This window comes from Coregonus lavaretus (assembly GCF_964263955.1).
Source record: "Coregonus lavaretus genome assembly, chromosome: 18".
In the NCBI taxonomy this organism is placed as follows: Eukaryota; Metazoa; Chordata; class Actinopteri; order Salmoniformes; family Salmonidae; genus Coregonus; species Coregonus lavaretus.
In genome coordinates, this window is record NC_140005.1 from 39,674,208 (window position 1) to 39,688,976 (window position 14,769).

The 14,769-nt window shown below is 41.4% G+C and overlaps 1 protein-coding gene across 1 annotated transcript; it reads left to right on the forward strand.

Moving 5' to 3' along the window:
* The first annotated feature begins 740 nt into the window (after nucleotides 1–740).
* Nucleotides 741–14,354, forward strand: LOC311145568 (MAP3K12-binding inhibitory protein 1-like). Its single transcript, XM_084181834.1, has 9 exons — nucleotides 741–904; nucleotides 1,422–1,541; nucleotides 1,798–2,022; nucleotides 2,706–2,802; nucleotides 3,320–3,385; nucleotides 9,168–9,341; nucleotides 9,509–9,603; nucleotides 12,230–12,268; nucleotides 12,494–14,354. Exons 1-9 carry the CDS (start codon nucleotides 755–757, stop codon nucleotides 12,602–12,604), a joined length of 1,077 nt encoding a protein of 358 aa, XP_084037960.1. The 5' UTR covers nucleotides 741–754; the 3' UTR covers nucleotides 12,605–14,354.
* The last annotated feature ends 415 nt before the right edge of the window (nucleotides 14,355–14,769 follow it).

Below are 14,769 nucleotides of genomic sequence, written 5' to 3' on the forward strand. Positions count from 1 at the left end.
CCATTTGTAATTGCCTGGGAATAATTCAATTCACAATTACAAATCATTTAAATAATAAAAAATACTGCAATATGTCTCCATAATATAATATCTTCAGATTGGAGATTAATAAACAAAATGAACCAGTTTGGGAAATTGTCAAGGCAAAACTCTTAATATGTGTACATAAAATATTTTGTGATTCCATTTTTTTTTTTTACTATTGTTCACACAAAAAAATAAGCTGCTTAAACCAAGAAAATACGAAATTCTGAGACTATTATTTGATTGCCAGGTCCTTGCTACTAATACAAGTCACATTTGAGTGTGGGACATGAAAGTTAAGTGTTAATTGTTTAGTCAAATATTTAGGACTTTAGTTTTGAGTACCGATTCATATATGATGCAAGTTAAATCATGTTTCTGGAGTGCTCCTACTGGCTCTGGAGTGTTTGACTAACCAGGTCATTGGTTCACTTTGTTGTTTGCAGTATCTGACTTTTCACCTTGAGTAGGTCTACATTCTGATATTCTAAAAGGCCGATTCTATTCTAATCTATAGTATAATATTTTCGCTACAAAGATAGTGGAGGTATATATGGATTTTATATGCGCATAATATTTAATTTTTCTCTGTTTAGTTTAAGGCCAACTTCTTGAACGTTTTATGCACCATCCGTGTACTGCTTTGCAGTGCGACATAATACAACTTCCGGTACTGGAGGGACCGTTTTTAACCAATCAGTGAGCACTGTGCTTGAGACGCGGAAATGCAATGGCGGACAGGATGAAGTTGAATGAGAAAAACGGTGTGGTCGATAAACAAAGGGAAAATGTTGCCAAAACCTCGTCTTGCAAGGAAATATCAAGCTACAGAGACAATATCTTCATTCTTTTGAATCTGCTCACAGACTTCGGGAGTGAGGTTGGTATAATAATGCTTTTACACAATCTAATTCAGCTACAATAGCTTCGATCACTGCGAGAGATGCCAACGAGATGTGCAGCATGTCTGTTCTTATCAAATAGGAATCTGGCAAATATCCTTTGTAGCATGCAGTCGCACGTTAAATGATACAATGTTGCAAGAATAGTTTCAGTGTTGCAGCTCCCTCGCTCCTCGGCAGCACAGTAGGCTACTACTAATAGCATGCTGTTGCAGTGATTACAAATAGGCTCCTCCTTTATCTAGCAGGCTGAATGCGACAAAGTAGCATCTAAAAAAATACTTACTGACAACTGCCGCGTGCAGCAAAGCAACAAATAATAGCCCTCTTTTGAATTAACTACCTTTGCTTGTTTTTCTCTCTCACGTTCTTATAGCCCTGAAAATAATATACAGTTTATAGACTTAGTACAGCTAACATGTAGGCTTAACTACTCTTAGTCCAGGTTCGGACCAAGTCTCAGTTATTTATTTTCTAACTGTTTTTCATTTCAAGCTGAAATTGGGTGAAGCTGCTCTGAAAATCAGCACCAGCTTAGAAGCAGTGGATGTGACATCTCTTCAGCCTACTCATCATGTGTTCACCTGTCTTCAGAAACATATCTCCAAACTACAGGTATACTACACTACAGTCTAACAACAATGTGCTGTGTCATATCTGAAGTGTCGGAAATTAAGGATGCAAATGGAAATACAACACTTCAGTATTTATTACATTTTTCATTCATGCAGAAATGGTTGCATTTCAATGTATTATTTTAGTTTTGTTTATTATTTGTGTCGTATTAGTTCATGGATGTAGAAAGTGTATGTTGATAGACTTCACTGTCTCTTCCCCATAACCTGCTTCATATCCTTTTCCTCCTCAACAGTCAGTATCAGACAACCTGAGGGTACTGCTGGAGGCAGAAGGCCAGTCCTCATCTTCAAAGAGCAACAAGGATGAAACCATTACCACAGTCTCTTCTGATGAGGAGATGACCATAGACTCAGATCCCATGCTACCTGCAGCTCAGCCAACCAGGCCAGAGGTAGAGGAGGAGGGCAAGTTGCAGGTTGATGACCTCAGCGTTCAGATCAGAGCCACCAAATCAGAGGTGAGTGACTGTAGCTTCTGTTTGGTCATTGGTCAGCTCCGCTCAACTGTACTGATGCTGCAGTTTATACAGTAGTAGTTTCAATACTATTTCCTATTCTCTGCTAAAGCTAATGAATAATCATAAGTAATTGCCTCCGAGTGTGCTGCACTCTTTGCAATAACATAGTAGTGAATCAAATGCTTGATCAGGACCTGATAATAAGCCAGTTTAGCACAGAATAAGGGCTCCTTCAGAGGGCTGCAGTCAGGGAACGTCAGGGTGTGTGTGTGGTCGCTGACTGTGGTGCGGTGGCAGTAGCAGGAGGGCTTTGCGAGAGGGCCAGGCCCTTGATAGATTATGAAGTGGATGCTCATTACTCTAGAGAGATTGCATGTGGATGAAGGACAAGAGGATGCCGGGGCCTGTTGTATTTCATTGTGTATTTATTTTGGTAGCCAAATAAACAGTATTTTATAGTACTTTGTCATTTTTGGAAATGGCAAAGCAATTGAGATGGGGTATTCTGAATCTGAATACATTTCACGTGCTGTTTGGATGTGAATGTTAGTCTCTTTCCGCTTTGCTTGCCCCTGCCTTATTACCATCATATAAACAAAAATTGTCTGTAGTTTGATTTCAATAGCTCTTTAATCCAGCCTGTGTCACATCTCTCTCTCCAACTGTCTCCTCTACTACTATAGATTGATAGGAGGATATCTGCATTTATAGAGCGCAAGCAGCTGGAGATCAATGAAAACAACGTGAGGGAGTTCTGCAACGTGATCGACTGCAATCAGGGTAAGAATTGGAGTGAGGTGTGGGGAGAGGTGTGTGTGTGTGTGTGTGTGTGTGTGTGTGTGAGAGAGAGAGTTGGGGGCTGGGTGGAGGGAGGGGGGGATGACCGTACACAGATTGCCAATGTTTGGGAGAGTGCTGATTTCCACAGCCAGAGAGGCGAGAGGTCAGACTGAACTGTTATAATAGTGGGCCTGAAGTAGCTAACACCCTCCTCAGCTGGCCTCAAAATAAAACCAGCTTTGTCCAGATTCTTTGAACATAGGGGACAAGTTGTTGTTTTTCTTCAGAAATAGATGGTGAAATGACATTAATACAAATAACAAGTAACAGTAATGACTGTAACAGAAATATCGATAACAGAAATGAGGGTAACAGAAGTGAACATGTCACATGGCCAGTCCATTTCATTTTAAACTGATGCATCTTCAGTTAATTATCCACGAAATGGATATTGCAAATGTAAAATATATATTTTGCACTGATTTAATATAAACTGTTCTTTTTTGCTATTATGTAGAAGACAGCTGTGCCAGAACAGATGCAGTATTCACACCCTACCCAGGCTTCAAAAGTCATGTTAAAGGTAAGAACATTCTGCTTAAGTTTAAACATAGTTTTTTATGTTAATTGGTGGGTCTTTCAAAGAAATGAGTCCCTTTTGGGTAGTATAACTTGTTAAAAATAAATAGTTACCTAATTTTAACATTCTGGCACTTATTAATTAAAAAAAACATGTATTACCATTAAATAAATTACTTTAGTAATTGCCTATGAAGGGCCAAATAAAGTAACAGCGTTGACTATATCAGGGTTGATGATTTCATCTTAAATCATCCATAAATCCCCTTGTGACAGGGGGAATGGAAGCTTGTTGTGTGCAACAGGGAGGGGCAATTGAATGAAAGTTTCATACAAAAAATTACATTGTAAAAACAATTTATATCTAAGGGTAACAGGGTCGACATGTTATGCTTGACCCACTGTTTTCTACCACAATACATCAGAAAATGGACAAAATGAGTAGAACCAGCTCACCTATGATTTGACTATTAGATGTTCAGTGTTTCTTTTGAAAAAAATATTTAAAGGTCAACTGCCCCTTAGAACCAACTTCTCTGGTTTTAAATGGCCTATGAGGCATCGATATTTACATTTTAGTAATTTAGCAGACGCTCTTATCCAGAGCGACTTACAGATAGTGAGTGCATACATTATTTTTTATACTGGCCCCCCGTGGGAATCGAACCCACAACCCTGGCGTTGCAAACGCCATGCTTTACCAACTGAGCTACATCCCTGCCGGCCATTCCCTCCCCTACCCTGGACGACGCTGGGCCAATTGTGCGCCGCCACATGGGTCTCCCGGTCGCGGCCGGCTACGACAGAGCCTGGATTCGAACCAGGATATCTAGTGGCACAGCTAGCACTGCGATGCAGTGCCTTAGACCACTGCGCCACTAATTATAGTGTCAAAATTGACTACAAAGTGTAAATAGGATAATTTTGGTCATAAAGTCAGTCTCGTCCAAAACTGAGTTTGGTAAGTGACAGCGTCATGACTTACTTGATGGTTTGGATTACAGTTAGGTCAACAATTCATGCCCCATTTTGCATATTAATGTGTGATGGCACTGTGTTTTCTGGGAAAAGACTGGACCAGTTTACTTTGCATGGCCCGGTGCCCCTCGGCGGATGGAGGAGACCTCTCCTTAGGACAATGTTTCCCAACCCTGGTCCTCCAGTACCCCCAAAGTACAAATGTTTATTGTAACCCTGGACAAGCACACCTTATTCAACTTGTCAACTAATCATCAAGCCCTCAATGAGTTGAATGAGGTGTGTTTGTCAAGGGCTACAACGAAACTGTGTACTGCTGGGGGTGCTCGAGGACCAGGGTTGGGAAACACTGCCTTAAGAGGAACAATGGAATGGTTGAAAATGAGCAAACCCTGCCTACCTGAGGCACCGGGTCATGCAAAACGAACTCACCCACTGGAACCTCTTCCCCAGACAAGACGTGGTTAGTACTTGCCCTACCCCATTCATAGACTCCAACTACCTTTAGCCCCGATTGACGATAGTATCTTCTGGCCGGGGGGTTTTGTTAAGAGCCATGACACTCAACCTGAACATGGAACACTGGTCACTTTAACAATGTTTACATACTGTTTTGCCCACTTCATATGTACACTATATATAACAAAGTATGTGGACACCCCTTAAAATTAGTGGATTTGGCTATTTCAGCCACACCTGTTGCTGACAGGTGTATACCATCAAGCACACAGCCATGCAATCTCCATAGACAAACATTGGCAGTAGAATGACCTTACTGAAGAGCTCAGTGACTTTCAACGTGGCACCGTCATAGGATACCACCTTTCCAACAAGTCAGTTTGTCAAATGTTTGCCCTGCTAGAGCTGCCCCGGTCAACTGTAAGTGCTGTTATTGTGAAGTGGAAACGTCTAGGAGCAACAACGGCTCAGCCGCGAAGTGGTAGGCCACACAAGCTCACAGAACGGGACCGCCGAGTGCTGAAGCGCAAAGCACGTTAAAATCGTCTGTCCATGGTTGCAACACTCACTATTGAGTTCCAAACTGCCTCTGGAAGCAACGTCAGCACAATAACTGTTAGTTGGGAGTTTCATGAAATGGGTTTCCATGGCTGAGCAGCCGCACACAAGCCTAAGATCATCATGCGCAGTGCCAAGCGTCGGCTGGAGTGGTGTAAAGCTTGTCGCCATTGGACTCTAGAGCAGTGGACGCGTTCTCTGGAGTGATGAATCACGCTTCACCATTTGGCAGTCCGATGGATGAATCTGGGTTTGGCGGATGCCAGGAAAATGCTACCAGCCCCAATGCATAGTGCCAACTGTAAAGTTTGGTGGAGGAGGAATAATGGTCTGTGGCTGTTTTTCATGGTTCGGGCTAGGCCCTTTAGTTTCAGTGAAGGGAAATCTTAACACTACAGCATACAATGACATTCTAGACGATTCTGTGCTTCCAACTTTGTGGCAACAGTTTGAGGAAGATCCTTTCCTGTTTCAGCATGACAATGCCCCCGTGCACAAAGCAAGGTCCATACAGAAATGTTTTGTCGAGATCGGTGTGGACGAACTTAACTGGCCTGCACAGAATCCTGACCTCATCCACATCAAACACCTTTGGGATGAATTGGAACGCAGACTGCGAGCCAGGCCTAATCGCCCAACATCTGTGCCCGACCTCACCAATGCTCTTGTGGCTGAATGGAAGCAAGTCCCCGCAGCAATGTTCCAACATCTAGTGGAAAACCTTCCCAGAAGAGTATAGCAGCAAAGGGGGGACCAACTCCATATTAATGCCTATGATTTTGGAATGAGATGTTCGACGAGCAGGTGTGGCCCATGTTGACTCCAATGCTTCCCACAGTTGTGTCAAGTTGGCTGAATGTCCTTTGGGTGGTGGCCCATTCTTGATACACACGGGAAACTGTTGCGTGTGAAAAACCCAGCAGCGTTGCAGTTCTTGACACAAACCGTTGCGCCTGGCACCTACTACCATACCCCGTTCAAAGGCACTTACATTTTTGGTCTTGCCCATTCACCCTCTGAATTGCACACATACACAATCCATGTCTTCATTGTCTCAAGGCTTAAAAATCTATAAGGGATCATAGCTTTCTCCTGGTCAGATACAGTGCCTTCAGAAAGTATTCATACCCCTCGACTTATTCCACATTTTGTTGTTACAGCCTGAATTCAAAATGGATTAAATAGATTTGTATTCTCACCCATCTACCCACAATACCCCATAACGACAAAGTGAAAACATGTTTGTAGATATTTTTTGCTAATTTACATAAGTATTCACACCACTGAGTCAATACTTTGTAGAAGCACCTTTGGCAGCGATTACAGCTGTGATTCTTTCTGGGTAAGTGTCTAAGAGCTTTCCACACCTGGATTGTGCAACATTTGCCCATTATTCTTTTCAAAGTTCTTCAAACACTGTCTAATTGCTTGTTGATCATTGCTAGACAACCATTTTCAGGTCTGCAATAGATTTTCAAGTAGATTTATGTCAAAACTGTAACTTGGCCACTCAGGAACATTCACTGTCTTCTTGGTAAGCAACTCCAGTGTATGTTTGACCTTATGTTTTAGGTTATTGTCCTGCTGAAAGGTGAATTAATCTCCTGGTGGAAAGCAGACTCAAGCAGGTTTTCCTCTAGGATTTTGCCTGAGCTTAGCTCAGTTTCTTTTTTTATCCTGAAAAACTCCAGTCTTTAACGATTACAAGCATACCCATAACATGATGCAGCCACCACTATGCTTGAAAATATGGAGAGTGGTACTCCGTAATGTGTTGTATTGGATTTGCCCCAAACATATATTCAGGACAAAAGGTTAATTGCTTTGCCACATTTCTTGCAGTATTACTTTAGTGCCTTGTTGCGAACAGGATGCATGTTTTGGAGTATTTGTCATTCTGTACAGGCTTCCTTTTCACTCTGTCAATTAGGTAAGTATTGTGGAGTAACTACAATGTTGTTGATCCATCCTCAGTTTTCTCCTATCACAGCCATTAAACTCTGTAATAGTTTTAAAGTCACCATTGGCCTCATGGTGAAATCCCTGAGTGGTTTCCTTCCTCTCCGGCAATGGAGTCAGGAAGGACACCTGTGTCTTTGTAGTGACTGGGTGTATTGATACACCCTCCAAAGTGTAATTAACCATGCTCAAAGGGATATTCAATGTTTTTTTTACCCATCTACCAATAGGTGCCCTTCTTTGCTAGGCATTGGAAAACCTCCCTGGTCTTTGTCGTTGAATCTGTGTTTGAAATTCCCTGCTCGACTGAGGGACCTTACAGATAATTTTATGTGTGGGGTACAGAGATGAGGTAGTCATTCAAAAATCATGTTCAACACTATTATTGCACACAGAGTGAGTCCATGCAATTTACATGACTTGTTTAGCACGTTTACTCCAGAACTTATTTAGGCTTGCCATAACAAAGAGGTTGAATATTTGTTGACTCAAGACATTTCAGCTTTTCATTTGTAATTAATTTGTACAAATTTTGAAAAACATTAATTCCATTTTGACATTATGGGGTATTGTGTGACAAAAAATCTAAATGTAATCCATTTTAAATTCAAGCTGTAACACAACAAAAAGTGGAACAAGTCAAGTGGTATCAATACATTCTGAAGGCACTGTACATGGTGACTAAATACACATGCTCCAATTTAATTCCACTAAATTATGCAAATTAACCTATAGACCAGGGATAGGCAACCCTGTTCCTCGAGTGCCGCAGGTACTGCAAGATTTTGTTCCAACTAGGCATCACACCTGACCAACTGAGCTAATTAATCAGTTCAGTTACCTAAATTCAACACACCTGGTCTTCCAGGTCGATTAAATCCAAAACATGAAGTGCCTGCGGCCCTCCAGGACCAGGGTTGCCTACCCCTGTACTAGACTATGATACTGTGATGTAACTAGCTAAATCAGGGGTGTTAAACTCATTCCATGGAGGGCCTAGTGTCTGCAAGTTTTTGGTTTCAATTAAGACCTAGACAACCAGGTGAGGGGAGTTCCTTACTAATCAGTGACCTTAATTCATCAATCAAGTACAAGGGAGGAGTGAAAACCCGCAGACACTCTGCCCTCCGTGGAATGAGTTTGACACGTGAGCTAAATACATAGCCTCTCCCTAACACGTAATGTGAGGGGAAAATTTGCTTAGATAACATTTCACCTGAAGACAGGTTTGATCCCTGGTAGCTAACGTTAACGACATGTTTGATGCATATTACCAGCTTGCTTTCAGTAATTTAAATGCGAACTGGTTAGCTACTGTCCTTTTTTTGTTGTGATTTGAATGGCAAAGACACACCCAAGAAACACCCACATCAAACCACACCAACTCTCGTTTGCCTTCAGTCACGGCAGCTAGCATTTCTTAATGAGCGTTGATGAAAGACGAGGCCAAATCAGGAAGTGCAGTCGCCCTTTAAAAAGGAATACCTTCACCATATTAAAACGTTTATTATAAAAAAAAATTTTTTTTAATGCATCACTTATCACATTAAATAAATAATAATCTTCAGAAATTACTTTGTTAAAAACAACAAAATAATCAGGGCTTTGTGAAAACGGAGGAATTTTCATATAAAACATCTGATTTATTGAACTTTCCACGTGGTCTATATTAAAGGCCACTACATTTTAATATAACAGGCTTTTAAAATCCAATGTTGGTGCACAATTTCTACTTAAAATATCAAAGGGACGTAAAAAAGGGACTCATTCCGAGGAACGGCTCTGGTATGTTTCTTTACTTTGCAATTGATTGTTTTCTATTGTCTGTGCAGTGTTGCGTGTGGTGAACACCTATGGGCCTCAGACTCGTGGAGGGGGAGGTGTAGGAGGAGGAGCCTTGGGGGAGGCTGAGGAGCAGCAGAGGGCCATGGTGTCTAGAGACTGTGGGAATCCAGCCATAGAGGAACGCCTGCACAACATCGAGACGCACCTAAAGCTCCCAACAGGTGAGGAGGTTAAACAAGATGTGCTATCGGCCGTATTGTGGTAGCATGTCTCTCTTTACCCAAACATTTTAATTCATTTCAATTTCTTAGACTTGACTGTCTTGAAGAATTCTGGTCTTATACTCCTAATATTTCTATCAGACACACAAACCTTCTTTCTTTTCCAGAGGGTCCAGTGCCTTTAAGTGTGTACCAGAGGCTGAAGAAGCTTGAAGATCGGATCCTGGAGTTGGAGGGACTTTCACCGGAGTACTTCCAGTCTGTGAGTTTGGTGTGGTAGAAAGGTTTTAACACATCCACTTATTTTTTTGTGTGTGTGTGCGCACATGCGTGCGTGTACACGTGTGCGTGCATGTTAGTATTTCTCCATGTTAGTATTTTTCCATATTGAGCCCGAGAATTCTCATGCCATGATTATCAGACGTGGCGTATGTCTTCCTCACTCCACCCTCTTCAGTTCAGAATATATCATCCATGTCAGATTTTAGCCTATCAAAGTTAGCTGAGTAAGAGTGCTTGAGTTGCTGCATGACTCTTATCACTCCCTTCTCTTGGCTTGACGTACCGGTTCTAAGAGCGTGCTGCTCTCTATCTCCTTTAGAGTGTGTGTCTGTGTGCGTGTCTGTGTGTGCGTGTCTGTGTGTGCGTGTCTGTGTGTGCGTGTCTGTGTGTGCGTGTCTGTGTGTGCGTGTCTGTGTGTGCGTGTCTGTGTGTGTGTGTCTGTGTGTGTGTGTCTGTGTGCGTGTCTGTGTGCGTGTCTGTGTGCGTGCGTGCACAGAGAGCTGGGGGTTGAGAGTGTCTTTGAATAAACTGAGCTGATCTTTTTTTATTCAGTGTTCCACTGTTTACACAATTTCTGCAAATAGTTTGGAAACGTGTTCAGCGTGTACTTCCAAAGGTGGAGGGCGGAGGAGGGGAGGGTTGAGGAGTGGAGATGTTGCCTCAGTAGCGGCCTAGCGATTCTATAATCTCATATTTAATACTTAACCCTTTACACTCGTACCCAGGGCCTAATGCAGGTCTCCTCTACTTTTCTATCAGTGGTTTAGCGAAGTCATTACCCAAGTCTTTAGATTTACAGTACTGTATGTTGCATAGCAGACTGCTGTAGTGCAATAAAATACTTTCATGGTTGGGGTGAGGGTGGGAAGGCCATGTTTTTGTACTCTCATTCCTAAATAACTCTGAATTTTTCATGGGAATTCTTCATATGAGTAATGTACTTGTACATAACTGTTTAAGTACTATTAACCTTCTTGCAGAATGTTTTTTGTCACCAAAACATTAAGGAAAGCCCCGGCTGGTTGTTAGAGTATTTCTTATTCTGAAAGCTATTAGATTTATTCCATTTCCAGAAATAGATGATATTGGGTCTGTGTATCGACGTAAAAAGAACAAGTAACCCTCAGGGCTAATTTTAAAGCTACAATATGTAACTTTTTGGACGACCTGACCAAATTCACATAGAAATGTGAGTAATAGATCTGTCAAATCAAATTGTATTTGCCACATGCGCCGAATACAACAGGTGTAGATCTTACAGTGAAATGCTTACTTACAAGCCCTTAACCAACAATGCAGTTTTAAGAAAAATAAGTGTTAAGTAAAAAATGGAAAAGTAAAAAATAACAAATAATTAAAGAGCAGCAGTAAAATAAAATAACAGTAGGGAGGCTATATACATGGGGTACCGGTACAGAGTCAATGTGCGGGGGCACAAGTTAGTCGAGGTAATTGAGGTAATATGTACATGTGGGTAGAGTTAAAGTGACTATGCATAGATAATAAACAGAGATTAGCAGCAGCGTAAAAAATGGGGTGGGGTGGCAGTGCAAATAGTCTGGGTAGCCATGATTAGCTGTTCAGGAGTCTTATGGCTTGGGGGTAGAAGCTGTTAAGAAGCCTTTTGGACCTAGACTTGGCGCTCCAGTACCGCTTGCCGTGCGGTAGCAGAGAGAACAGCGTATGACTAGGGTGGCTGGAGTCTTTGACAATTTTTAGGGCCTTCCTCTGACACTGCCTGGTATAGAGGTCCTGGATGGCAGGAAGCTTGGCCCCAATGATGCACTGGGCCGTACGCACTACCCTCTGTAGTGCCTTGCGATCGAAGGCAGTGATGCAACCAGTCAGGATGCTCTCGATGGTGCAGCTGTAGAACTTTTAGAGGATCTGAGGACCCATGCCAAATATTTTCAGTCTCCTGAGGGGGAATAGGCTTTGTCGTGCCCTCTTCACGACTGTCTTGGTGTGTTTGGACCATGATAGTTTGGACCATGTCAGTCACATTGAAAGCAAGTCTAAGAAGCGGGATATATGCTCTATGTTCGTTATTTCTATGCTTTCCGTTTTGTCTTTTACTTTCGTTTTTTTGTACAACAGCTTCAAACAGCTGAAAATACAATCATTTTGGTTATGGAAAATATATTTCACAGCGGTTTAGATGGTACAATGATTCTCTACACTAATACTTGCTGTAGCTCAGCTGGTAGAGCACGGCGCTTGTAACGCCAAGGTAGTGGGTTCGATCCCCGGGACCACCCATACACAAAAATGTATGCACGCATGACTGTAAGTCGCTTTGGATAAAAGCGTCTGCTAAATGGCATATTATTATTATTATTATTATACATAAACGGAAATTATGCGAACGATTTAGAATTTTAGCAACCAGGAAATGGCATAGCGATTTCTGCATAGTGCATCTTTAATGGACGGGAAATATTTTTTGAAATATTTTTTTCAGTCTGTCTCTGACCCTGTGCATGGCAGGAATGTTGCCAGTGGCTATCCTCTAACGGTTCTACTGTCAAAAAGTGACTTAACCTCTTTCTCTCTGTTCTCTCTGAGGTACCTAAACAATTTAACCTCTCATCCCTGTGTTCTTTCAGAGTTACCTACACAAGCGACCAAAGACCTCAATGTCTCAGGTGAGATGTGTTGTCATACCTTTCCGCTTGTCTCATAACTTTCCTTCTTCCATTACATTCAAATTCAAAGCAGTGTTTCTCAACCTCCGGTCCGTGGACAACTACCAGTTTAAGGTAACACTGATTTTAGTGTGCACGTATGTGGATATACTTGTATGTCTATGGAGGGGTAGATCTCTGTGCAACGGGTTTGACTGTGATTGTTCTTGTCTCCCATGTTGGCAGGCCTGCAGTCTGTCGGAGCTGGATGTGAAGATCAGTGCTGTCAAAGCGGCATTGCTGAAGAGGATGGGGGAGTTTGGGCCGGTAGCGTACGACACAGAGTGTCCCCTCTAACCCCCAACCTTTTGACCTACGACCTTCACACACACCCACCATTATGGGCAACAGACTAGAGGAAGATAATCAATACTTTACCGCTTGAGATGTAGATATCCACCCTTACACACTGCTGAATGCTGCCTCAGTTTTATTGTGTAAAATGTTTCGAACTGAAGGTCTTCGTCAAGTTATAAGGTCCTGACATAGAGATCATATTAAATTACTAGAGGGGCTATGTCATAAACCCTCAAAGTTCCAGAATGGGGTGAAAATGGCAGCCATATTGGTCAAGGAGAAATCCAAACCAGTCTAATTGGAATGAATGGCAGTAGAGGAATAATCCTGATTTTACTTATTCAGAAAAAGAAAAGTAATGCATGTGATATATCAGAAACTGTGTAATAGAATTATCAACCTAAAATATTGTCATATAATTATAAATACAGTTTATATGGGTTTTATACCAATTTAAGGAGACCATAATTGTCTAAATTGTTGTTTTCTTGGAAAGCTGCTAGTGCTATAATATGATACAATATCAGTACTTGTTGCATTTACAACTTGTCTAAGTCCTATCATCAACTGATTTCAGCCAGTCATTCCTCTAAAACTGGCTGGCTAGCTAGCTGACAAACATTGCAGATACATTCTTCTAATTAATTATTTTACACTATCTTATCACAGCACTGACAAACCATGGTTGACCAACTCTCTGACCAAAATGGCTGACCTTTATCCCATCATAAGAAGGTTAATGTCCATTCTAGTATTCTAATTCCTAATTCTATGAGTCCTGACCTGAAGGTCTTGGTTTTCAACCTTCGGGTTGAAACGTTGCACTCCATAAAACTGCTGGAGAATTCAAGTGTGTGGGTATCTATCTTTCTATCATGATGTGGCTGCGGCGGCGAGTTTTTCGGAATGTTTAGTCTGCCTCACTTAAAGATCTGGAAGCTTCCGGAAGCTTCTGCGCATGTTTATACTCTCCACTTTACACACAGAGAACAGGCTACTCAGGTGAATGGTGTTCGTTTAATAAAAGTAGATCAAAGCTGAATCAGTGTCTGCATGATCACAATGATAGTATTCAACATAACCGATTCGAATATAATAGCATAGTATAACGTTACTGTAAGACAAAAAATGGGGATATGCATTTAATCTTCTTGAGTTATACAGTATTGCTTCGAAGTAGCCCGCAGTGTTGTTTTGAATGATGGGGTGAATGAGTTTTAGAGCTGATGGTGTTAACAAACTGTAGCATAGCCTACCTGTGTATTTTGCCCAGTGGCGCAAGCTGTTGGGTTTTTGGCCACATGAGAGAAAAATGCGTTGGTGTTTTTGTTTTGTAATAACGTTATACGTTGCTATTATATTCGGTTCTGTTATGGAGAATACTTTGATCATTGTGATCTTGCAGACATTGATTCAGCCTTGATCTAACTTTTATTAAACGAGCACCATGACCATTCGCCTGAGTAGCCTGTTCTCTGTGTGTAGAGAGCACATGCACAGGAAGCTCTGGATCTTTTACTGCTGTGGACTTAAGATCCTGAAAAAGTCTGTAAACATGTAACTTGCACTTGCAAGAATCTGGATGTGCCTACACTACTTCTGAACTGCATATTGTTTTTCTATCAACCAGAAACCCTGAAAATATAATGGTGGAATGTAGTTATACTTCCTCCTTTTGCTGTTGTGTTGCAAAGTTTAATATGATTGTTTTGTAAATAAATTCTGTTTTTCATTTGGCAAACCTGTTGAAGTAGACTTTGATTCATGGTTCTAATCACACACTCACGACTTGAACTGTTAGACACACACACACATTGTACATTAACAGTGTAAGTCATACACACAGCTAATCAGATCGCAATTAATTCCTTTCCTAAATTGTACACAACTGAAGAGGTTTAAATTTAACTACGTGAGGTAATTCATATTAAAGGGTGTCAGTGGGAATCAGCAAATCCAGGAAATGACTTGGCAGGGGGCCACTAAAACCTGCATGCTCTGTTCGGTGTGAACTTTTCAACAGTACATTTAAAGTACACTAGTTTGTAGTTAGGAATTTAGTAGTGCTATTTGTGTGTCTGTCAATATACTATGAGAGTATGTGTATGTGTGTGTGTAAATACAGTACCAGTCAAAGGTTTGGACACCTACTCATTCCAGGGTTT

What these genes read in the sequence shown, in the direction of transcription:
- LOC311145568 (XM_084181834.1), top strand. Translation starts at nt 755, where the DNA reads ATGGCGGACAGGATGAAGTTGAATGAGAAAAACGGTGTGGTCGATAAA. An exon ending in CTTCAAAAGTCATGTTAAAG is followed by an intron (nt 3,386 to 9,167) that starts GTAAGAACATTC and finishes TTGTCTGTGCAG; the next exon opens with TGTTGCGTGTGGTGAACACC. An exon ending in CAAAGACCTCAATGTCTCAG is followed by an intron (nt 12,269 to 12,493) that starts GTGAGATGTGTT and finishes CCATGTTGGCAG; the next exon opens with GCCTGCAGTCTGTCGGAGCT.